Source organism: Chamaea fasciata, unplaced genomic scaffold, assembly GCF_029207755.1.
Source record: "Chamaea fasciata isolate MVZ Bird 193981 ecotype frontalis unplaced genomic scaffold, bChaFas1.0.hap1 SCAF_3, whole genome shotgun sequence".
NCBI classification, from domain to species: domain Eukaryota; kingdom Metazoa; phylum Chordata; class Aves; order Passeriformes; family Sylviidae; genus Chamaea; species Chamaea fasciata.
In genome coordinates this window covers 90,277,177-90,303,716 of record NW_027094088.1, presented here as the reverse complement: position 1 = coordinate 90,303,716, position 26,540 = coordinate 90,277,177, and the positions used below count along the sequence as shown (strand labels likewise).

The 26,540-nt window shown below is 39.0% G+C and overlaps 1 protein-coding gene across 2 annotated transcripts in view; it reads left to right on the top strand.

The window, feature by feature from the left end:
- Positions 1-26,540, top strand: part of MLIP (muscular LMNA interacting protein) — a 104,192-nt gene that overhangs the window by 60,341 nt on the left and 17,311 nt on the right. For both annotated transcript variants that reach the window (XM_066179770.1, XM_066179769.1), the window contains 6 exons: positions 7,595-7,660; positions 7,743-7,826; positions 7,922-7,981; positions 9,683-9,727; positions 12,226-12,270; positions 18,263-18,388. In XM_066179770.1, coding sequence (XP_066035867.1) covers positions 7,595-7,660; positions 7,743-7,826; positions 7,922-7,981; positions 9,683-9,727; positions 12,226-12,270; positions 18,263-18,388 — 426 coding nt within the window. The remainder of the gene's footprint in view (positions 1-7,594; positions 7,661-7,742; positions 7,827-7,921; positions 7,982-9,682; positions 9,728-12,225; positions 12,271-18,262; positions 18,389-26,540) is intronic.

Genomic DNA, 26,540 nt, shown 5'->3' with positions numbered 1-26,540 from the left:
ATAAAACTGAGTTGTGCAATCTAATGCCAGCATTAGTAGAATAAGTAACGACTCAAAAGAATCTTTGTTTAGCTAGACTTTTGGTTATCCACTGATTTACAGAAAATTGCAGCCTTGGTGTATCCTTCAGTAGTGAAAGCAGTCATGTAGTGCTAATAAGAAATCAATTCTCTGCTATAGGATTTGCCTTCAGGAGAGACTCTTGACTAAGTAACTTTGTAAGTGTATGTTTCAGCATTGCCTGAGTACAAGCTTTCTCCCACCTCGGGAATTATGGATAACAATCTCCTATCGATCTGTAGCAGCAGCTAATTGTAGTGCTCCTCAACTAGTCCCGTTGTGTTAGCTGATAAGAGTTTAGAGTATGACTCCTGTGAGAAAGCATGAAGTAGTCACATGGCACACTTGGGCCCCATTTTACCAAGCCTTAATATCCAAGTATTCTCCTTAAAAGTGTTGGGTGGGGAACTCATGATACATTCTAGCTCAACGACAATAATTATGTTGTTCCTATTTTATGCAAAGCATTTTATACACAGCATTAAAAAGAGTGAGATTTAGGACAATAAGATTTTAACTGCATAAGTGAAGTTCTATAAACATTAAAATAATTATTATATGATTAGAAATACAACATAATTTTAGATACATTTTTTAGCCTAAGGTGCTAAAAAAGTGTTTTGTTCTGTGATTAAATTAGAAATGCACATTGTCAGAAGTCAACTTAGTCCCACTGTGTGAGTAATTATATTACTTAATTTAAGTGCTCATGAGAAATAAAATTAGTCAGAGTTGTGTTGTGGGTGATCTTAGTAACAATTCATCTGCAGTATTAACTAGGTCCCATGACAAAAAACTGCCACTCACGTGCCATGTGAGGTGCAATGATTTGCCTGCCTCTAAATTTTCTCTTGGTGTCTAACTTTCTTTCTCAAGTTTTCTTTTATGTTTGTGTAGCTTTAATTTAAACTGGCATTTTCCAACTTCTGCTCATGAAACCATTAGGCTGGCATCACCTTAATGTTTCTTATAGAACATGTTCTTCTTATCCTCCAGTACTCTAACTCAAAGAGAGTTGTTCAAGTATGTGCCCATTAGTAGAGAGAAAAAGGCTGATTGGCTATATATACATATACTTTGAGAAACCCAGAAGAGGCTTAACCTCATCAAATCTCCTCACTGGCAAACTTCCCAGCTGTTTGAGTTTGCATGAACCTGATATGTCTCACATCACCTGTTCTCTGCTCACAAAACACACTATCCAGGATATCTCTGGGAAGATTGGGCTGTAACTTCCTTCACAGCCAGAAGAACAAAACTTGATTTTGAGGGACTTACCCTCAGCGTGGTCAGGCTCTGTCAGGGAGCAGCAAGAGGAGGTTGCTCCACAGAGAGCTGAGATGGCAGCCAGGATGGCAAGACAATGTCCTCGCCAGCAAGTCCACAGCTCCACAGTGCCTGAGCAAGGATGACAGAAATGCTGGTAATGAGTTGGTGATAACCACGGTCAGTCAGCAGTGCCATCAAATCCACAAAAATCCAGAGCTTTGAGGCAGGTTCACAGGCTGTGATACTGAACTCTTCAGCCCAGTGGATGATAGGATCCACTGGCCAGAAGGGAGAGCTGAACAAACTTAATATAGGCTTAAGGCAAAAATTTGACAGAAAGAATTAATTAACCATTAGACAAAATTGCTGGAGACTGAAATAGGCTTTTTATCACAAAAATTGAAATATCAGGACAGGACCATTCTCTGGGTCCTCATATTCCAGATAGTCCTGAGGTTTAAAGACGTCATACTAAAGTGAGCACTGCCATTCCTTCTGGCCTTATTAACACTGAAACAGTGAGTCACCCTTCTGCAGACACTCACTCTTGTGTAGGTTCTACAATTAAATGGATGTGGTCACAGTATAATTCAAAATTCCCTTCTGAACTGGGTATTATTTAAAAAGTAATATGTCTGTTATTTAGCGGTTGCGTTTATCAAATATTTACTACAATGTCTTTCAGTCAAAGTGGATAGATGAAGAGTTTATTTCATCTACAGGAGCTACAGAAAAATTCATGACTTTAAATACCTCGTGTTAAGAGAAAAAGGCAATAATTTGTGCAGTTGTAGAGTGATAGAGGACTTGTTTGTCTGTAATAATAACCAAATGTGCCAATGTAGGAGAAGCCTATGAACTCCTTCTTTCTTTCAAGGGCCTTGAAAATTGTCTCTTAAAACAAGTCCAACTTCATCTTCAGGATGATGTAAAACTTGAGATGCAACCCAAAAACTATTGTAGGCTTTGGATTTATAAACCAAAAAAGTATTCTCTTAACAATTCAGTAGGTTTTGGTCTACGGCAAGGTCTATGCAGGAGAATATTTGTTTGCAGTATTTTTCCAGCTACATGTCCCCTCTACATACTGATTTGTGTGAATTTCCCTTGTCTGAGCATCATTTTGGTGGAAAAGAAACATGGGCATACAGACTTGGTGCCGCAAATATTCTGCTCAGACTTCCCTCAGCCTGAAATGGGGATGAGGTGTGGCACAAGATGATGGAATGTGTCATTAAAAAACTTGCTTCACTGCTCAGGCTGATCCCGCACTTCCCAAGTCTTCTGAAAAACAGTAGGTATGACTGGCTATGGATGGAAGAGGTGCAAATGTTGTCTCATCTGGATTGCATTTATCAACTAATTACAAGGAGACAACAATAATTTCAATTCTAAATGGAAAAAAATTCTAAATGTAAATGTAGAAAAAGTAAAACAGTCTTTCCATATTTTGCTACACTTCTTGGAAAACTCCAAAGACCTGGTAATTGCATCCCATTGTCTACAAAAACAGACTGTAGGCAGTGCAGCATATTCTCCTTGTGGAAGAAAAAAATAAAAAAAGGTATTTTCCTCTGTATGCAGAAGGAAAAAGACAGTATGTTGGGTTTTGGGTTTGGTTGGGTTTTGTTTGTTTATTTGTTTTTGTGGTTTTTTGTTGTTGTTGTTGTTGTTGTTGCGTTGTTTTGTTTTTAATGAAAAGGAAAAAATGCAACTGAGGAAATATGGCAGCATTCAGCTACACTGAAGACCCAGCTTTAAGTTCTTGCCTTTAGGAAACTACTAGTTATTGTCTTATCAAAAATCCAAATGCAGGTAAAGGTTGCTCCTTGAAATCATACAGCAGGAGCCTGGAAACCACTTTTTCTCACTCTCAGATGACTGACCCAGCTGCTGGACAATTGGCTATTATCAGGCCTGTCGGAACTTTCTAGACCTGTGTCTCAGTTTGAAGAAAGGCGTCTGCTAGGGAGGGGCAGGGCCTCCCTTCTGAATGGAGAATTCAAATCCCCTCCCTCCAAATTATTATAATCTAGAAAATTAAAGGGGTTTTCAGGCAGAGGTATGGGGGTAGGAATAACAGTTCTTTACTAGTATGTGTAGCGAGGCAAACAACAACAACTACAGCATTAATAATAACAGAACCAGGAACCTCGAGGGGCTCTGTTTCACAAAGCCCGGGGCAGTTTGGTCTCTCGGGACTCCGAGAACACCAGGCTGGAAAGCTGGAAAATCCCGGGCTGGTGGACAGGATCAGAAGCTCTGTGGTGGCGGCTGGAATGTCAGGGATGTCCCGGCAGGGCAGGGCAGGGCGGTGCGGGGCCACAGCGCAGCAAAAAGCCTCAAAGCAGCGCCGAAGAAACGGCGGCGGCGGGACAGGGCCGGCCCAGCAGGGCAGGAGGAGGCGAGCTCAGAATTCCGGGGCACACGAGCAGATGATGGCAGATTTCCCAGGGCCGGACCCGGTGGGGACAGCGAAGCCCTCCCGCGGCGAGCAGCAGCCTGGCCGTCCTCTCTCCGATGCCGAGAGCAAGAAGCGAGAAGCTGCCCCCTCATCTCCCTCTCCTGACTCTTGGCCACGTCTTTGTTTTGGTCAAACACCCATAAGCACCCAGCACGCAGTCTCCTAGCAATTTATGGGGAAAAATTCTATAGCTATAAAGGAACAAACCTAACCCCCAACAACCTGGAGAGCATTTTTGACAAGACTTCGTTGAGGATATTTTGATAAATATAGGTTTTAATTTTCCCCAAATATGTCTCTTGTGCACTTACTAGGTGAATTTCTTGCATCCAGATTATGTATTCACATCAAAGTGTTTCTCAAGGCTAGAGACAAATACAGCATGGTAAGAAAGAAAGGCAATAATTTGTGCAGTTGTAGGACTAAATAAAAGACCTAGTTTGTCTGTAATAATAATCAAATGTGCCAATGTAGGAGCAGCCTATGAGCTAATTTTTCATGGGTCTCCCAGTTTTCACTGTTAATTATTTTAGAGGGCAGAAAATTGTCAGTGTAATTTCAGTAAAATTTTCAGTATACTCCCCCTGAATCTTCAAGAAAGAAGATAAAGGTATCAATGATATGTGAAGTTCCATTATACAGTGGGATTTCTTTGCGTGTGCTGAGGGTTTAGGAAAAGATAATGATGGGAAAATTATGCTCAGTCCAGGGTTTTCACAATACAGTAAGAAGACAGCCATGGCAGATCTAGGTCACAAAATTATTTTTTCTCTTTCTGTTGGTATGGTCCATTGGTGGATGAAATTATGTTCTGTATTTCCTATATGTTGCCTGGACCTTTCAGTCTTCTAAGGAAATACTGGAGGTTGTGTTTGGGTGATTTACCAGTATCCTTTCAACTCTGATAGAATTTTAGCAATCAAAAAGGAAAAAAGAGAAGTGTTGTAGTCATCAGTGATGTCAATGGCACAAATGCATCACACCCCCAAAATTGCCCTTTTCAAGGAAAAAAAATTGTGGTTCAGCGACTGGTTATTTCATTTAAATTGCTTTACATTTTCATTATCTAAATTATAATGTTCTTTTAAATTGTGGTGCAACTGTTGTTTTATATATAATCAGAAATGTGAATGTCTAGATAAAAATGTTCTACTTCTAATATTGTTAGACCATCAGCATAGGAAGTGAATCTTGAATACTGTTGATAGTGCTAATCAGCAGTATGTAGATAGGAATTAATCATAGCATTTTTTGCATGATAACACCAGTAATTTTGATAAAAAGTAGTTTTACATTTTTATCTCAAATTTTCTATGTGGAAATGTGAAAATAAAAAGAAGGCATGCTGGAAAAAAAATTGAGATGTGTTTTGAAAATCTAACAACAGATAAAACAGAATCATTTACCTTTGTAGAGGTGATAGGGATAGTTTTGGAAGTGTAGTTTCCTGTTTCTACTCTTTCTTTGGAGAACTCAGCTGTTGAAATAAGAAAAAAATGAAAAATAGGAAAAAGAAAGAAAAAAAGAAGAATTAAAGAGGTGTAAGAGTGAATGAAATTAGATTAATTGGTTTGAACATTAAAATTTTCTCTTCCCAAAGGTACAGAAAGGGAGAACACTGCAGCTTTTTCTAGCATGGCTTGTGCATGATGGTTGTATCTCAGAGGGACTGTGGAGAGACCTTGGTGCTCTGCTCACCTGAATTCCTTAGTCACTGAAGGCTCCAAAATAGAAAGATATTTGGGAACTCAGTTTCTGAAACTGATAGATTCTTAAATTAACCAGTCTTGATTCTGAACAGAAACTTCTGGATATAGCTGTAATTCCTCTGGAAAGATTCCCCCAAATCTTCAGGGTAGTTGTTTCTTACCCTTGATTTTGTTCACCCACTATTCTGGTGAAGTGAATATGAAACAGAAACATGTAGTTTTTTTTCTTAACAATCCCTTGATAATGTTTATTATCTTACTGGTTTCTTGAGGGTTTTGAGAAGCTTAGATATTTCCCCATTCCAAACCGATGATTGATGAAAAGTTTTCTTTCTTCCTAACTCACATTCAAACTCATCATCCCTCTACATGAGGCTGCTTTGTCAATCCTGATGCAAATAGGTACTGAAATGACTCTTCTACTTAATTTTATTGAACCAGGGTCACTGTGTTTGAGTGCAGTGCAGAATTCTCTTTGACTGACCCCTCCTCTTCAACAGCACTATATGTCTTATTGAAACTCTAGCTGGGTGACTATGATGAGACTTCAGAGATGAAAAAGACTGTTTATCTTTTCGTGGTCTGTCTTGGGATAAGATTACATTAATTTCTGGATATCAAAGTGAATCACTTACTTTTTACATTTTGAACTACAACTACTCTAAGGCCAACACATTTCTCAAGAGATAGAAAGGAAGGAAGAAATGTTTGGGAATCAACTACTTTTAATTTTAGTAGAAAACATGGTGTTCCATAAATGTGCTTTTGTGCAAGATCATTTGTGGGTGGTATTATAATGATATTAAAAGTAAATTGTCATTAACTTTTCGCTTAGGTCTACACAGATGTATGTTGCCAGTAGCTGGACAAGGAAACATATCAAATGCACTCAGCAAAGTAAAACTCAGAAATAAGTATGCTTCTTTTCTAGTTTTTAAATATTCTGACATTTCCATCACAGGTCTACATATGGCTCCTGCATTTGGCAGCCCTCATATTCACTTCAGTGGGACAGTCCATTAACGCAGAATCCCACATGCATGAAAAAGGGCTTTATTGGAATGCTCTTTTTTTCTCTTATACTTAAAGCCCCTCAAAATTAACAAAATGAAACCTTACAAAAACATTATGTGTTAAACAAAAGGACTCCACAAATCCTGCAATTCCCTTCCCTGTAGATCAGCTTCAGCAGACACATCAGCAGGCTTCCAGAGTAATTTTTGGTCTCAGCACGGTGTCTATTTGAAAATCACTTCAAAGCAGAAACGGGTGATGGCAGGAAGAATGTGCTTCACAGATGCTGGATGAAGATGAAAAGAGAACTGAGCAGTGGATTTTGGCTTTTCAGGGTGTTTTGTGACCCTTATAAAGTGAAAGGTTCGGCAAAGTGATTTCCACTGTTCTCAAACCTGCTTCAGGTACTGGTATAGGAAAGTGAGTGATATAGCCAATCACAAGAAGCTTGTGTTTTCTTTTGGAGAAATTGCGTACCTGATTAGTGTGAGTAAATACATATATTTGTTCCATACAAATTGAGTATAGAACATATTTTGACTCATGCATTTTTGATTTCAAGCTAAAACTCAAGAATGGCAAACACTATTTTTGTTGCAAGGTGAAATCACCATCCTCTTTAAACAGGAGATACTTTTTACAGAAAACATCTATTGAAGGAAAAGACAGGGCCTTTTCTGTTTTTGGGTCTCTGCCTTGTTCACCTGCTGAGAGGTGGCTGTCTGTTGGCACACAGCAGGCAGCTGCCAACACCTCTGTGGTACACAGTGCACCCTCACCGTGTCACATTTACTGTGAAGGAGAAGGCAATTTGAACTGTAGTTTCTGATTTTTCAGAAGTGGAGATGATTCACCCTGCTTGAATACTCTCTTCTCTGTAAACCCTTATCTACATTCTGAATCAGGTTTTGGTAACCTAAAGAACATCACTAGACCTGTAATTTCTCTTTTTTTCCCCCATCTTTCCATCGTGAAAGAGAAAGTACTGCCTTTGGAAACAGTACTGGAAAAAAGTGTATGTTTGTTCAGTTTTCAAAAGTTTCAACACAGTGTCACACCAATACCTCTTGAATTGCAGGCATTAGAAGAGCCGACCAAACCTGCTAGTGGGACTGAAGGCACTGCTTTGGACACTCATTCAGAGGTAGTGATATTATTTAGCTTTCAGATCTGTATTTGAAAGCAAAAAGCAAAGTTTAACTGAGTGATCCATCCTCCCTTTTCAGATGTGCTCACCTGCCCAGCTCAGACAACAAACGGAAGAGTTGTGTGCTGTCATTGATCAAGTCCTGCAGGACCCCTTGACTATGGTAACCCATCACTATGTGGAATGGACTTATTCTCTTCCTTTCCTTTTGTCTCTTGTCATTAATATGTCCATTCTCTGTTGAAAATAATTTTCCAGCGCCGGTGTGAGTCTTCTCCAAGTTTTCTGCAGATGAACACAGAGTCAGATGTTGGCAAGGTAGGTGAATAAACCCACCTCTACGGCAAGGGCTCTCTTCAAGTAATTATAAAGGCAGGCAAAATCAGTAGAGACTGCTGCAACAGTAAGACCAATGGCAACTCAAAGCTGCAGCTGAGAGATGCAACAGAAGTGTTTGGTAGTTAAAAAAGCATGGAAAGACAGAACTGTAGCCCTGGAGCCAGTGCAGTCTTTGCTGCAGGACACTTTCCTGGAGTCAGAAGGAGATACATTGTGAAAGAGAAAGAGTATATTAAGGCTTCAGAGACTACAAATCTCTCATACCTTGCCTGCCATATGGCAGGGTCTCTGGCCTTCTCCCAGACTTCATCCCATCCATGTGTCCTTACTACAAAGCGATCAATGTTTCTAGCTTTGATGGCTGGAAGCATCTTTCAGAACATAAGGCTTTTTTCAAGTTCATTATCTTTTTTCAAATAATGGGAGTATTAAATTAATAGTTGGATTGCCCTGAAGTTCTGATTTCATTTTAAGTCTCACCACTCCTAGAAGGAGGATGTCTGCGACATCTCTTTCTCCTGCATAACTAAGAAATAGGTAGTGAGAGGCAGGATTAATTTTCTATTTCTAAACTTCTAGTTTCATTAAGTTATACTGATGTGCCTTCTGGGTTCAGAAGAATGGCTAAACTAGGAAAGAAGGTCATGTATTCAGTTTGCTCCAGGTAAATTTAGGTTACTCATCGTAGCTATAGGAAAGTAAAAATGGAAGAAATGCAACAAAAAATGGGAGGAAAAGAATTTCTGGCAGATGTACTCATCAAAATGTTAATCCATTCAAAATATCCTGCTGAATGTCCAGTCCACCATGCAAGAACAGGGCACAGGTCCAGAATTTCTCAGTGGCTGTATTGAATATACAATTCAAATTTAATTTTTGTTTTTGAAATTACTTCTGTCAATCAACATGCAGTGGTGAATTGAACTTCAAGAGGCTGAAAGACAGAAATGTGATAGCAAGAGAAGGACGGGCGGGCAGTGTTACTAAGTGTGTTTTCCAATTCCTGAAGAATCTGGAATGGTGAAAATGCTGCTATCAAGCTTAGTTAGAGTATCCAAAAACCACTTCCTTGGACAATTGAGAATGGAAGACATCTTTTAGCAGTCGTGAAATCAAATAAAGGGGAGAAAAAGGTGAGATTAACAGGATGTAGCATAGGGACCAAGCTAAAAGTGGTGAGGATCTCAGAATGATGTCAGAAAGTGCTTAACAGAGGGTAAAAGTAGGTCATAGACATGGAAGAAAAAGAGAGCTTGGTACCAAATGCCTTGGTATTGTCATGGGTTAGTCAAATTAAAGCAAATTCTTGCAAATGAAAGCATGGAGAAGTAATATTTTGTATTTTGTGAGCAAATATGACTTCAACTTCATGGGGCAATTATACCTATGGCTATCTCATAAATAAGAATTTTGTTATGAGAATTCTCATATTAAATGCCATTCTCAATAGAGCAGGATCAATGTTTTTGAGCAGTAAAATTAAGTAGTATTTTATATAATAAACATACAAGCAAAACTTAAATATGCCTTAGTCTCCTGTATGGTGTGAATCTTTCTGGAAAACATAAGTTTTCCTGAATTTGGGCAATTAATAAATTCTCAGAATGCTGAAAATCTCTTGGAGTTACTATTCAGAGTGTCTCAATATATTGATTATATATCTATTTGGTTTTTTACAAGATGTCAACAACACTGCAGCGAGCAACTGGGCGTGAAACCAGATATGTAAGTACATTTCCAATTGCTTGATATTTTGCATGCAAAACCGCTTACTTTGTTTGCTCCTAAACAATCCTGGGTGAGTCTGAACAAGCATCTACGTGTGATATCAGATATTGACTAGCACATAGACAGTGCATATATCAGATAGACAAGCATATACGTTACAATGCCAGTGCTGGCATTTGAGACTTCAGCTGTCTTCCCACTGTGGTAAATCCATCCCAGCTGGAGTCTCTTCACTGCTGTGTCTGTTGATAATTTTAACTGTGGGACTATGACACTAAAATTAATTTCCTCACACAGTTCTTTGTTGTTGTTTCCCTAAAGCCTGGGGCAAGAGTTCAGCTGTTTGGTAAACAGACTGTTATGGGTGCTGAAAGGTGCATTTCTTTGGACTCAGCCTGCACTGTAGAGGACTTGCTTTGGTAGAAGTCCTGTAGTTCTTGCTTATCCTTCAGAATCTGGGGTTGATCCAAACTTTGCTTTCCAAGATACAGAGCTGGCTGAAAACCCACAGTTTAGGTGACTTGAAGCTGTTTTGTCACATACACAAACATTCTAACACATGATGAAAATACCTATATTGAGCCATTTGTTCAATTATTGGAACATTAAACCAAATTAACATTTTAATTCTCTCTAGCATACACAATTACTGCAGGTTCCACATTTTACTTGCAACTCATTTAGTCATGTGATGAGAAATCTCAGCTTACGATTCATCATTCAGCATTTCTATTGAACCTCAAATCAAAGCAGTGCTGGCAAAGCAACAGAGGTCTCCCAGTTTTATGCGAGCACAATGCTTGACTGATCAATTCAATTCTGCTTCTCGAATGTGGCAGTATGCATATTTTATTGCATACTGTGATTTTTGCTTGACAGATTGTGCTGGCTCATACTAATTAGGAAGAATATCAGAGGAGAGCTTTTTAATGAAATAAGAGTGTGTACTTCAGAGGTAGTCTTTGAGAACAGAGTGTATTTAATAACACTCCAGTGCAGATCTCCAGCTCCCAAAACAGGAATATGGACACATACTATGAATTCAGGCATCCAGCTTAAGGAAGCCTAAGGCTGGCGTGGAAAATCACCCTTACAAACACTTTTTTTTTTCCATTTCCACCAGAATTTTCTAGATGAATGAAACAAATCAATATTTAAAAATATGTTTGGGAATATCACAGGGTTTATTGGAAGGCTAATTTTCCCTATAAATTGTACAGGTGTGTTGAATTTTTTGTGTGTCACGAGACAGACTGGGTCCCCAGGCTGGGCTGTGGTACCTGAACTTGATGGGTCCAGCCATTGCTGTACTCTGTGGCAGAGTCTCCTGAGGCACGTATCAGGTGTCTATAACAGCATAAGTGCATCACAGTTCTTTCCTCCTCTCTTGCTCTGCTTCCTTAGTAGGACATAAAAAGGCTATTTCTGCCCCAGTTAATAATCCAGGTGATGGTTTGTCCTCTGGCCATTAGGGAAAGGGCACACAGAAGTGGTTTTCCATAGAGTTATCTTCTATTTGTATTTACAATAACTAATATTGAGATACTTGTCAAAATGTTGCTTTGAGGGCATTTTTGGTTAAAAGAGGAACTTACATTTGTTTATGAGTAATGCTAAAGTAAAATTTATAACCACCACATGTAAAGCTATAATTATGCACATATGATAATATTGCTAATTAATTCAATAGGTTATACAGAGTAGTATAGAAGTATGTTGAAATAGCCTGCCATTTAAAAATTAAAATGTTATAGATTTGTCTTGGCCTCAGCTACCTTTTATCTTCTCATGAGCTTCAGAACCTTTTAAGGATGTACATGATTGTATAAACAACAAGGGAGTGTATTAAAAGTGTGAAAACTAACTTCAGTTTGTAACAGCTGACAACTAAATACTACAGTTGTAATTTAACAGCTTCTGTAACTGTATGGTCTTTGATATGATTCCATTCACCATTTAATAATAATGCATCTTTGTTGGCTTTAGGGATGATACTGCCGATTTTTAATAATAATACAATGATTCTCTAGATAGGAATTTCTCATGATTAACTGGAAAAATGAATGTCCATATTATTGACATATATGCTTAAGTAGGATTGTTCTGGTTCACCTACTGCAAAGTGAGAAAAGGTTGAGAAGGTACTCAACCCGGTACTATTTATGATGTTAATAACATTGATCCTGCAAATTAACAGATAATGGCAGACTCAGAAAAATAAGATTTAAATTTCAAGATTAGATCAAGATGAAAAAGGGAAATTTTGTTGCACTTGGGAAAAAAAAAAACCAACCCTAAAATCTTAACAGACATTTGATTATATCTAGAAATAAACTGGAAATGAGAATGTTTTATATTCTCTCATACCACTGCATCAGTGGGGAAAGCTTCTGTAGCTAAGGTAAGCCTAGTGCTGTACCTGGATTTTTTTTCTGTTATCAATATAATCACAAAGATATTGCATATAATACTATATATATTCATCTTTTTTGTAGGCCAACCTTTACAAGTCGGTGCCTATGGTAACTGAGAGTCAGCTGGTATGTATAGCACACTGTGATACACTGTTTTTCAAAATTTGCACAAGCACAAATTTTTATTACTTATTTGCTTTCTTAGTCCTTCGAAAAAATCTCCAGTCAATATCTTTTTACAAAGCTGCATTGCTTCTACAGGGCTGTATTGCGTTTTTTTTTCTACGCTGAATACACACCTGTTTTAAGTAGCTATAAATCCTGAGACTACTTGTAAACCCATGGGCCAAATGCCAAACTACAGAGTCATGCTGAATCTCGAGGTGTATGGCAGCAGTAGAGTCAGCTGCTGGTTCTTGGACTCTTTTAATATTCCACTTGTACAATTTTGTTTAAATACAAAAAAAATTCTAGCATGTTTCCTTCTTACACTCTTTTATACGTCAAAGCTGCTTTAATGAATGAAAAGCAAGGGTAAGATCAAATAAGAAAGGAAGGTTATATATCAGATGTTCATTTTAGATAGGAAGGGAGATTATATATCAGATGTTCATTTTAGCTCTGATCACAATTTCATCTTGTTGGAGCCAAAATTTCTGAGAAGAGACAGAAGAGAAATCATGGAGCCTGCACAACTGACAGTGACCACTAATGAATGCTTAGGGAAAAAAGGAGATGTGGATGGAAATTTTTTCCCTTGTATTTCAACTAATGGAGTCTTAAGGACTTCCTGCATCAATTTCTTCTCCTAGCAATCTTTGACTATATCTTTTTTCATGATTTTTTAAAATTATTTTTTGAATTTTGTTATATTTTGGTCTTTGTAACTTTCTCTAGCAATAGGCTTTACTTTTAAATTATGCATGGTGCAAAATAGTACTTTATTCCTTTGTTTTCAGCCTATGACTTGACCTCAGTTCTTGTACTGAAATAGCAAATAATTTTTCTTTCTTCACTTTCTAAATAACATCAATTTTTTTCTAGGTATTAACAAGAATACCTAGACCTAACACTACCAGTCATCTCCGTTTCATGTAGAAAATTAAAAATTACTTGGTCACTCTTTGAAAAGTGTGGGTACTGTCCCATGTCACTGATGATCCTTCTTGCCCTTTTTCATATCTTTTTCAGGTTTTTGTTTTTGAGACTGGGGGACTAAAACCATAAACTGCGCTTGTATAGCTCTGAATACAGAACCTTCTATTTTCATGAGGATGTGAGAAGGTCTTTATTGCTATTTCTATTCTTTTCTTAACGATTTATAGTATCTTATTTAGTTCTTCTTACTTATATTGAGCGGCAAGTCAATGTTTGCACAGAACAATACACAATAAAGTCAACATATATTTCCTGAGTAGTGAGAGCTGGTTTCACAGCTAATTAGTTCCTTGGTGCATGAGCAAATTGAGGATGTAGTTTAGTTTTTTGCTGTGAAATGTGTCAAGGCTGAATTCAGTTATGTTTCACCCGCCTTTTATCATTTATTCACTCAGTTTTGTAAGATCTCTCTGTAACTCTTTGCATCAATATTTTTAGTCCCCTAATTAATATTACCAGCAAACTTTTACACCTTACCAGACATTCTTTTCTATCTGACCTGCATCCATAATTCAAGGCCCAGATTCCCATTCTCTGAGGAACTGAGAGACTGTCTGTGACTTGTTCTACCCGGCTGCTGTGTGCAGGGACACCTTTAACTAGACCGTGTTGCTCAGAGCTCCATCCAACCTGACCGGGGCTGGGGCGTCCACAACTTCTCTGGGCAACCTGTTCTGGTGCCTCACCACTCTGACAGTAAATAATTTCTTCCTAATACCGATTCTAAACTTGTCCTCTTTCAGTTCCAAGCAAATCTCCCTTGTCACTAATGGAATGGGGTTGCAACTGGGACCTGACCCACCAGTTTCAGCAAGATCTCAGGGGCAACCAGTGTCATAATAACAGGGCAGAAAATTAGAGGTGAACGTGCCCATGCATCTGCCAATGTTCAGCCTTCTGACTTTTCAGACAGATATTATGCAAGGTTCATTTTCCTGCATAGTATTTTCTGTTCCTGAGGGAGAGTGGCCCTGTCCATACTGCCTATAGAGCAACACCTGGCCCAGCCTGTAGCTTATTTCTAATTGTGCACTTGCTGACCTGTGCCAAACCCATGCCAGAGGATGTCCTGGCACTGGGTCAGCATCACTGATTAAGAGTCAGCTCTGGAACTTGTGCTTTGGCCCTTTGTAATTTGCTGAAAGTTCTGTACACATATGATGACAGCCCAGCGCTACCACAGCAGCCTGTGCCATTTTTCGATATTGTTGTAGGAAGACCAACAGTTTCCTTGGCAAAACTTAGTTTTAGATCTCAGCATGTCAGCTGTGACATTTGTCATCAAAGAAAGAGTTCAAGTTCTTAGTTTTGGATCAAAGATTTTATGTAGCTTGTCAGGGTGCTAATAAAGTGTTTAGAATTCTGGTTGCTGGCTGATATCTGTCACTCTTTTAGCAGAGTCAGACATAAACATATGACTCAGTCAGCACTTGAGTACATGATGTTGTTTAGAAAACGCTTCCTTAAAAACTGCATGCTTTTGGAAGAGGTTTCTTACAAAAGGAGAGTAGCTTATCCTTGATGATTTCAGGTCACAATGGGCTTTTAATTGCATGGTTACATGGTGTGGAGGAGTGCCAGAAGGCCACATGTCCTTTGTCTGCATAATAATGACTTGATAACAACTGCACCTTTCTTTTTAAATTTGTACTTACCTTTATGCTGAAATCCAGACATTTTACCGATGCTTTTCAGAAATGTTGATAGAAAAATAAGTATCTTTTGGTGAATCCTACAAAGATATAGTCATGAACTATGGACCATAAATTCATTAAATACGCACTACATCTTTGAAAAGGTTGATCTTTAAATGAAAACATTTTTGATGCTGCTTTACAGTTGCTACTCTTAAAAAAAAAAATTGGTATCACTGCATGGCTGATTTTTTTTGCTCTCAGTTGAATATTTTTCTTGCTTGATGAGACAAATGAAAGGGCCCCAGTCTGTGGAGAGGAGGCAGAGTAGAAGACTCAAATCTAAGGGAAGATATTTTGCTCCCTGGGCCTTGCTCTGCCAGGGTGTGTTGGGCTCCTGCCTGCCTCTGCTGCCTTCACCTCAGATCCCAAGCTGTGCTCTGTCCTTTGCCAGGGCAGAAGCAGAGCACAAAGCATCCTCTGCACCCTCCCTCCAATGGACATCCCTCTTGCCTTGTCCTTATTGGATGACTGCAGATCTTGTTTTAAGGTGATCCATTACTCTGTTTACACACTATGTCCAGCAATCTCAGCTACATCATTTTAAGCTTACTTTCATAGTAAGCTTCTCTTTTTCCATACTGATAAAGTGTATTGCTCTTTTAAATAGGCAGAATGTTGTTATTAACTATACATATTTATATTTATAAGTAAGTCTAATAGTGGATCTAGTTTATTCTCTGCATTTTTATGTCTGGCTGGATACTGAGGATGGTGAGCTGTGACAACACTTATTTCTCAGTCCCGTCTGGGCAAGCTGCCCCTCTGTGCTGCAACCACAGAAGGAGCTCAGCAGCAGTCCTGTTACCTACATAAGTTGTGACAGAAACCACTTATTTTCTATGGGTTAGTCATAGCAGAGGAGAATACAACTGACTCATTTAAAAGTTTAAATTCAATCACAGATCTTTGAAGACTTGACTACTTTTAAAATTCGAGTAAGAAAGTATACTTTTTCTTCCTTTTTTGGCTCACTGAACATGTCTATTTTAAAATTATCCCTTAGCCTCCATTTGCAGTTTATGTCACAATCCATCTTGTCAGTTTTGCTGTAAGAATTAAAAAAAAATCACAGATATACTAAATTGAGAAGTTAATAGTCAAATTTTTTGGTTGACTGGTTGCTAACCAAGGATGTTTTTCTTGATTAAATAATCCAATTTGTCTGAAATGATGGGTATCACTTATCCATGCTGATCAGATTCTCTAAAATTGTACTTTTCCCACTGAACTCTTAAAGATACTGTCGCAGTCACTGAGGTGAATGGCTCTAGTGCTGGCATGATTGGCAGTGGAACGCTCCAGTGGGATGCAAGACAGGGGAACCTCAGAGGGAGCTGGAGAGTAAAACTGGCTGGATGGCCAGGCTCAGAGTGGTGGTGAATGGAGTTAAATCTGGCCAGTGGCAGTCACAAGGGGTGTTGCCCAAGGCTTAGTACTGAGACCTGTTCTGCTTAGTATCTTTATTGATGATCTGTATGAGAGGATTTAATGCACCCTCAGCCAGTTTGCAAGCTAAGTGTTGATCTTCTGGGCAGGAGAGTTCTGTGCAGGGGGATCTGGACAGGCTGGGTGGACAGGCTGAGTCCAATTGTATGAGATTCAACAGGGCCAAGTGCTGGGTCCTGCCCTTGGGTCACAACAACCCCATGCAGAGCTACAGGCTGGGGACAGAGTGGCTGGAATGGGGCCCAGTGGGGAAGGACCTGGGCATGCCAGTCAACAGCAGCTGTACGTGAGCCAATGTGTGCCCAGATGGCCAAAAAGGTCAGTGACATCCTGGCCTATATCAACAATAGTGTGGCCAGCAGGACCAGGGCAGGGATTGCCCCTCTGTTCTCAGCACTGCTGAGGCCACACCTGGAGAACTGGGTCCATTTATGGCCCCCTCACTACAAGAAAGACATTGAGGGGCTGCAGTGAGTCCAGGGAAGGGCAGTGGGGCTGGTGAAGGGTCTGGAACACAAGTCCTGTGAGGAGGGGCTAAGGGAGCTGGGGGTACTTAGCCTGGAGAAAAGGAAGGTCAGGGTAGACCTTATCACTCTCAAATGTCTGAAAGGAGATTGTAGTGAGATAGTGATAGGACAAGAGGAAATGGCCTCAAGTCATGTCAGGGAAGGTTTATACTGAACATTAAGAAAAATTTCTTCAGGCTGCACAGGGAAGTGGTTGAATCACCATCCCTGGAGGAATTTAAAAGATATGTAGATCTGGCTCTTAGTGAGCCACAGTCCTCTGCATGAAGCTGTAGGATCACTTTGCAAAAACACGTCTTGAACTGTGCTGACTTGTATGAGCCATTATCTCAGAGAAACTCCAGATAAATGGCTGTGACAGCCTTTCCTCATGCATTTGTGTTTGTGTGGATTTTTGGGAAAAAAAATTACTGGTGGACTTGGCAGTGGTAGGTCATTGGTGGGACTCTATTATATTAGAGGCATTTTCCAATCCAAACAATTCTATTCTACATTTGTATAATTTACAGTAACTGAAATCAATAGTATGTCTCCACTTTTGGTACTCTTGTCTTAAAATTTCCACTCATTGGACATAATATTCTGTAGGCATTTAATCTGAGTCCTCCGTACATGGTTTAATTGTGAACTTGGCAGTATTAGGTTTATGGTTGGACTCAATGATTGTAAGGGTCTTTTCCAACCTATGTGATTCAGTGACTCTATAAAATCCAGCATGGAATCACTGGTTTATTCCCCAGTAAGACTTTTCCTAACATGCCTCTGCCTGGGTGTAAGATAACAGCATCACAGGTTGTCCTTCCTTGTTTCACAGTTACTGTTTTGAGGAGCCCAGTGTGAAAGCAGATGTGTGGCTGTGCATAAAGTGTGACTTGAACTTATCAAGCTGCAGCTGAACAGCCAGAAATAATAAAAAACCAACATAAAACAAACAAACAAACAAACAAAACCAACAACAAAAAAAACCAAACCAGCCAGCAAAACCCACAAACCATGCTCTGACAGCTCGGTAGCTGTTTTTTTGTCAGTAATAAACACATGCCAATGATGAAGTTCTGTGCCTAAAAGCAGCTCTTGGCACTTTTGCCCACCATCTGTATTAGAAGTAGTCCAGTCAGCATGACACCTGAATAATTTTGGGGGTGAAACATGTCATTAATAAAATTTTTAAAAATGTAGTCAGTACAGCCCCACCAGAATTGACTAGTCTAACAAATATTCTGTAAATTGTAAGGTGTTTTATGTGATTCTTCTTCCATCTCTTTTCTCCTGGGTGTGCTATGGGTCAAGACAAAACCTGGTGTCATTCGTCCCGTGCTGGTGAAAGGAAAGAGTGCACAGCAAAAGGAGGAGCCCTATCAACCCAATCCTTTTAAAAAGTACCTTGAAGAAATCAGTGATCAAAATATTGAGCAGGTGAGTAGTTCTCACTCTGAAGGATTTTGCAGCCTTAGCTAGTTTCCTTAAAAATGAAGGAATAAAAATAGATCCTTTTTTCCTGGTCTCTCTCTCTTTTTTTTTTTTTTTTTTTTTTTTTTTTTTTTTTTTTTTTTTTTTTTTTTGCAAAGTTAGATGATTCCCCAGGGGGCACCTGGCTCCTAAAGGAAAGTCTTCAAGCTGAGATGAGCAGCTGGGGTTTCTACAGGGACATTTTTTTCTGGTGATGTAAAAACTTGTATGTTGAGGAGAGGACCTTTTCATGAAGTTTGCAAGAAACATTGTAAAAAAGAGGGTTGAAGTCCTGTGCTTCCCTGTCAAACAGATGCCTAGCTCATACCTCCTATAGAAAGTGCTTCCTTCATCTGGGCCCCAGACCTGGATCCTCTCTGAAGAGAAATGACAGCAAGGACTGGGCAAGGTTCACAAATTCCTCTCCAAGGGAGACTGCAGAGGAGCCCCAGAGTGTTTGTGTTCCACTTCCAGCACGTAGCTCCCCCGGGTCCGTATCTCCCCCCAGGTCTATGTCCATGTCCCTCCACAGACTGAGGGTACAGTTCCACCACATGCTGGGCAGCCCTTGGGGCAGCAAAGATGCTGTCTTCTCCCACAGCCCTCTGCATGAAGCTGTAGGATCGCTTTTCAAAAACACATCTTGAACAGTGCTGTCCTGGATGAGGCATTATCTCAGAGAAACTCCAGACAAATGGTTATGACAGCCTTTCCTCGTGCATTGTGTTTGTGCGCGTTTTTGGGAAAAAATCCTTAAATATGATACACAATCTGAATGTCCCTCTGAGAGTTTGTTATTAATCTATCCAGTATGTTCTGAATCTTCCATCTGGAGGGAAGTAAAATGAAGCCAATAGTCCTCTTGTCAGTCATGACGTGAATAAAATGCCTTACAAATTGAATTTCTCTTATTCCTGTACCCCTCTGCTCACATTAGACATTTAGCAATGGCAGCCCTATCTTCTTCCTTTTAAAACAGAATTTAATTAAGAATTTAATTTTAGCTCCTTCCATTCCTCTTCATAGCTCTGATTTGATGCAGAAATATCCAAAAACTCCTCAAAAGTACTGCAGCAGTAGAGAGGAAAATAATTGATGAGTGGGTTCCAGCAACACGTATGGGTGGCATCAAAAGGTTTCCACAGAATGTAGAGTTTATATAAAATACAAGAAAAAAATGAATAAAAATTGTGATTTACAATTTGACTTTGAACTTTTGAGGTTGACTGTGAATATTTGAGTTCAGTGACTACAGGAGAGTTGTCGGTGAGTTATTCATGCTTTAACTTACTGAAAACCTTCTGATACCAAGGTACTGTGCTGCCATTTTCCTGGCATGAAAGAGCAGGAGAGTTATATGGACATGTTGCTAGAGAGCTTTTGCCCTAGGCCAACTCAGCAGAGCCTTTCTGCAAAGGCAGGGGCAGTTTAGACCTCCCTTTCATCAGGGCTGGGCACTGATTATGCTGGCTATAGTTTTACTGATGAAAGGATTATGTAATCACCAAACTTCATCTTTTTAGACAAATACAACCTGGGGTTATTTCCAAAGCTTGAAGCATTATGACATTTGAAGCTAACTGTGGAAACCAATCAACTTACACTTCATAAATTACTTGTGGCACATATTACTGAAATACTGACAGCATAAAAAGTCTGACGTTGTTGTTGTTACAACAGAAGGCAAAATTGTTTTATATAAAAGCTACATATTAAAATGAACAAAACCAATACTGGTTTTTAATAGCTGGAAAAGTTAATTTCACAATTAATAGGTTCAGTTTTTTTTCTTTTATTTAAACGAATTATGCTGTATGCTTTATAGGACTGATAAATTGGTATTTTTGTCCTAAGTTAAGTAATATTACAAGTGGCTGTAAAATATTTGTTATTTTAGAAGATCCTTATTAAGACATCTTTATTCTGAAAAAAGAAGTAGTGACTTGTATTCAGATGGATTCACTTAACTAAAACTGTTTTTGTTTGTGAGGGAAATGACTATATGATTCTCATTATGGTCTCATAGAACAATTAATAGTATAATAATATGCGAATCTAGGGAAAACGCTATAGTGCTAAACAAGACAGCATATGCTCTTAATTTCAGCTCCTGCCTCTCAGAATAGGTTCATGGTGCTGATATTATATCCCTTGTGGGATATAATAGGAGGAGACTTGGATAGCCAAGTGAGGATGTTCACAATCTTACAGCACCTGTCAAACTTTCCTGAGGGGATTTAGTACCTGTAGGAAGGCTTCAGCACTGACTGTCAAACTGGGCTTGGTGCCAAGACAACAGCTTGAAAATAGCTCTGGTTGTCTCTAACCTTGGGTTTTTTAGCTTGTAAAGACTAATGACTCATTCTCCCCCTTCACCTGTTTTCAGTAAAAGCATTTTTTGCTGTACAGTGGCTGACTTCCAAAGTGGGAGAGTTCTTCCTACCAATATTCCCCCCAAATTGGGTAAATTTACTGCTTTCATGGGATATAAGAGCTGGGCATTAAAACTAGGAGACTGGGAGCTAGGCATTCTGCTCTCTATGGAAGAGCCTGTGCTAATCTCTCCTCAGATAAGAATTTAGCAGGCATTGACTCTGGCTGTGGGCCAAAGTGCTCATACTGTTACAGATTTTCCCTGTTTTTCTTTGAAGATTTTCCCAATCATGCTGGGAGGTTGAGCTCTTACATTTCTACTCTCTCTCTCTCTCTGAGTTTTCTTTTCCTTTCTTTCTAATACCGTTGCCAATAACAACCTCTCTAGGTAACGTTGCTGCCTCTCCTTCACGTAGCACATCTTGAAAGGACAGACCCTTTCAGACTGCATCTTCGAGGAGGGTAGAGAGGAGATGAGATTTCAAATGGCATCACTTTATTAATTTATCTCTTTTGATATTTCTTACACCTCTGCAGTACCACCCTGCCCTACCAAACCTCTCAGTGTGACACTGAGCACTGGTGACTGTGTGGGTGACATTCAGTTTGAGACATAATGATGCAGCCAGCTGTAACTGCTGACCTTCAGCTTCACATCCCTCTGTTGAATACACAGTGTTTTCTGCACACCAGCGAGTAGCTTGTTTGCTTTTCATTTCATTAAGAAACGTCGTTATGTGGAAAAGTCCATTTCCTTTAAAAATAAATAGTAGTTTTTCCCATAAGAGGTAGATGATCTCATGCAGATAATGCAAAGTAACTAACAGAAAAAACCCCGTCTAAATTAGTAAAGATCATCTGGAAAGGATATAGTTCAGCTCACAAATATCTTTCATCATCTGTGTTCTGGGTATAGTGTATATAGATTTACACTCATGTGCCAATAAAATTTAATAAACCAAGGAAAAACCCCAGTTTATTTGAGTTTATTTTTTTTTTTTAATGTTAGCATATGGTACCACCTATTCTTTTCCCCTGAGGGCCTATACAACTGGTATTACTGTTACCTAGTGGATATCCACCCCTCAAACACTTTTTACAGACAGAGTGTAATATTTTTGAGGTTCCAATCCAACAGCATTAAGCTTCCCACATTTTTAGATGCCTTTACTGGAGATTGTATTTTTCCCATCATGAGAAAGAATTTTTTTTCCTCTTAGTACATTTCAGTTCCAGGAATTTTCTAAGTGTGTTCCACTTTGTTCAAAAAAGAACCATGAAATACACTGGAACTGGATAAAAATCTGTAGCAGTGCTGATATGACGGCTTTATGAAGATTATAATTTGAAATTGGAGAAACAAAATTTTTTTGGAGGAAGATTAAGCATTTTGTTCCACAATTATATAAAATGACTCATAATGAATGTTAGAGAATTCATGTGCTTGCAAATATTTATTAGCAGGAATGTTTACAGACCCCTTTGTCATTTAAAAAATAAATTACTTTGGGCAATGGAAGAAGAAAGATAAGGACGAACTAAAGAGACATTAGCTACAATTGATGTGGACCTGTGTGACCAGTTTGCAAAGGTTTATCATTAATAGAAGCAGGTCTGGTGCCTTTGAAGAGGCACAGCAGGAGGCAAGGCTGGCCTGAAGTAGCTGGGCTGCTGCCGGGCTCTGATCTGCTGTTTGCTCATGCTCACTCGTTTGGTGGGTGATGTATTAGCTTCTGCTGGAACCAATCACAGCTCTTGTCGCAAATTTTCTGGTTCTTTGGCTCAAAGGCACAGCACAGTGGAGTTTCCAGTCTAGACAGCCAGCCAACTGGGTGAGAATCCAGGATGTATTGTATGAACAGCCTTGACAAAATCTAAGTGCAAGATGTGTGCCAAAACCTGGGTATGCCTCCTTGACTCTATCCCAAATATTTTGAAAATCTCCTTTTAAAAAGGATTTTATCCTTTAGTCACAAAAGGGTATATGTATTAGATTTTCTTAGCCAGAAACACTATTAACTACTGACAACTTAGAGCAGCAAAAAATATTGTGTATGCACCTTCACTGGTTTAACACTTAAACGTCTCAAAAATCTTGTTGGAATCTTGCTAAAAATCCTGGAGTGCTCCTGCTCAAATATAGCTGTCTTTTCTACCTTTCAGACGCTGTTTTTACATTAGTTTTGTTCCTGTTTCATTAAATCTCCCAAATACAATAATTTTATCCTAGCACAGGATCCTTTAGGGATTTCCTTTTCTGTCACTTGAGTACCTGTTGAGGTGCAGGAGGAGATGCACTGGACCCCAGTCAAAGTATAACTGGTTTACCGGGATATATACTGCAGGTTTTTGTGTGTACACTTCCATGCCAATGGAAATGCTTAGTGCAGATCAATTGTATTGGCATGAAAGTTCGGTGCCTTTCCTGGTTAACCATCAGGACTGATGACACAAAAAGGTGCAAGACAAGCACTTTGCTTTCTGCCCAAACTTCTTCTTTTGCACCCATTAATTTGTTTCTGTTACTTTTCTTTTTTTCTTAATTTTTTCTATTCTTCGTCTCCTACACCCTCTGTATCCGACTATACTGGTCCCTTCAACTAAGTCCCCTTTGTGTCCTCCATCCATCTCCCTCACTAACTCTATCCAAACCCTGGACCTTTCAGCCACTTCTCTTCCATTGTGTGTAATGTCCATGAGAATCCTTATAGTCCTTACAGACACAACTTTTTGTACAATGAGGTGAACATCAAGTATAGTGTGATTAAGGATCTTTGTAGGCTGTTATCCTTTTAATTCTAGGCAGAATTCAGCTGAGTCAGTAGGATTCAGTGCTGGCAAGTGCTGTGCATCTCAGATAAGCCTGTGTGTCCAACTTCCCTGGGGATATTACAGCTTTTCCTTTCCTTGATGCAGCTTGTGTTGGGTCTTTCTTTCTCTAGACCAGCTAGGACAGGCTCCACTCTTCATTCAAACTACTTCTTCTCTAAAGCAGAAATAATCTATTTCATCCCTCATGCTCAGATTAGTTTTAGCATTTACCCACACTAAAGTAATGGGGTATTTCTTTTTTTCTTGGTGATTGAGCGAAGGGAGAATAATCCAAGAGGAATACAGATTTTCCAGTGGCTCTGTCATCCTGACAAGCAGTTTTCTCTTGCCAGTTCAAAGTGAATGATGTTATTGCTGACATTTTTATTTTCTTTGAAACAGCGTAGGAGGGTTTGGACAAAAATCTCTGTATTCCAAGGTGTGTGGGAAACAGAGCTGGCTAATGAGCTTTGTAAGGTGAAAATTGTGTCCTGTGCCTTAACTGAAGTCTTTTTGATGAGCAGCTGACACAGGGTATTTACAGTACCTTAAGAGAGCCCCTGCCCTAGAAAAGTGTCAGTTGTGGAAGTTCATGAAAGATGCTGTTTGGAACATCTCTGATGCATCCCTTCTATTTCCTCTTTTTCTAACACAGAATCTGGCTGCAAATGATCAAACCTTGTTTCCAGGAGTGACTATCCCACTCTGAGGTCTACAGTGTACTTTGTTTGGGATGCAAGAGGTTAAAATGTAGCATTGGGTGCTGTTTCTTTAGGCTTTGCCATGGTTTTCTCTTCAGGGGAAGTACCAGGTTGAAATATGTGTCACTAGTTTCAGGCACACTTGACAGGGAGTCAAGACTGCTTTGGAAAAATGTATCATCTCTGCAGAGAATACATGTTGCTCGGCAGCCAGACTCTAAAGAAATATCTGGAAATGCCTTTCTCTCTCCATGCTAGAAGCCTAGTTTAGGTTAATAGGCAATGTCAACAGTGTTTGGTATTGACTCTTCCCATCCTGTGGGATTTACAGAATTTACAATTTTATCCACTTATGAGGATGAACCAGAACTAAAACTAAAATCAACCTTCCATTCTGTCTTTGAGACATCCTGAACAAAAGCAGCTTTTCACATCTGAGAGACTGGTTTAATCAGAACAAAAGTTCTGTTTAAATTTTTACTGAACTGGGCTGACATATTTACTTAGGCAGAAAAGATTTTATAATCAAATATTTTTGACAAGTTTCCTGGTTCATTGAAGGCATTCACATGAACAGGTAGTTCATATGACCAATAAACCCATTTTTAATAATGAAAATATGTATTTACTGTTGCTAATTAAAACAATGCTAAAACATCAGAAATTTGAATATAAAAGAGAATAAGTCAGGAAAAAGTTGTTTCAAGATAGCTAAGATAGTGTAATTTTTTGGTATGTCATGTCAGCTGTTCTTTGGCAAACAGAATAATCAGATGTCAATAGTGAGCTATTTTAAGACCAACAGAGGCTCTTTCACCCCTGAAGCAAATATTCACCAGTTATAATTTTTTAATGCTTCTGTTTTGGTTTGTAATATTAACATTCATTGAAAACCAAAGGAAGATTAATTTTGATTTTTTTCTCATGATCAATGTTTAACATTTGAATCAGTATATGCTGATAAAATTCCTAATAGTATTTGCCTATTATTTCCTGTACCACCCAACTGAAGTCTGAGGTATTAATTTTTTCAAAAAGAAATTATTTAATTTATTGTCATAAATACTTGTAGTAGCAAGTTAGACGCATTCTTTAAAAAAACATGGGAATTTATTTCTGTTCTCTACTAAACCTGGACTATTTTCTCTGTTAGTTCCCTGGAGTTTCCCCTTTCCACTTCTCATCTTTTAGGATAAGGAATAATATGCAGTGACTCCACTCACTGTCTCTCCAGCCACCCAGTAAACATGTGGTCAGTGTCCACAGGATCAATTGATGAATTAGTTTCTAATTATATGTTGTGTTTTGCTTCACCTTCCACTAGAGGGCAAAACCTGCTGGTATGAACTCATATAACCATTCTTAAAATACAGTATTGAAAAGGGACAGGAAGTCACAGTGAATGAAATTATTCTTCACCTGCACCATTGTTAAAAAATTATCTTAAACAAGTGTTCTCTCAGAAATGGGAAATGGAAACAATCGAAATGAATACCTATGTCTTATATTAGTGAGACTGGATATAGTTAAGACCTAAACCCAGGATCATGTCACAACCAGCAGTAGGAGAGAATTCATCTTGTTATACGAGATAATTTTTTTTTTGTGAGAGGGACCAATCACTGAAACAACTGCTGTAGGGATGTGTAGAGTCCCCACCACAGGTGGTTTTCGAGATGTGTTTGAACAGGGTGCTAGGTAACCTCACCTAGGCTCTCTTTCCCTCAAAAGGCTGGGCTCTTTTAAATCTGCTTTTCTAAAGATTCTATGATTTATAGGAGGCATAATAGATGTAAATACCCGTCAGGGCAGGGACCACTAGATTTTAGAAAATCAGCTATTTTTTGGAGGAGAAAGGAATTATCTGCCCAAGCAAAGAGCAAGAAATGAGTGGGTGTAGATCCCTCAGCCTCTGAGTCCCTAGTGACTTTCAAACTTTTCTTTCTGTCAGCAAGGCCTGAGTACACGATTTATGAACACCCCTGTGAAAATCTCCCTGTTAAATATTTAGCAGCACAGACTTTGAAAATGGATTGGAGGGAGCTGCCTCTTTGCAAGGGGTGTGAGAAACGTTTAAAAATTACCTTTTCTGTCTGGTCAGCCATTACTTATAATAGTAGCAAGCAGAGGACAAGTTCTCGTTAATCTCCAACTTTGTTCTTAAGACAATGAATTTTTTTTCCTAAATGGTCAAAATGGAATTTTCTTGAAACCACTAAATATAGTCACGCCGA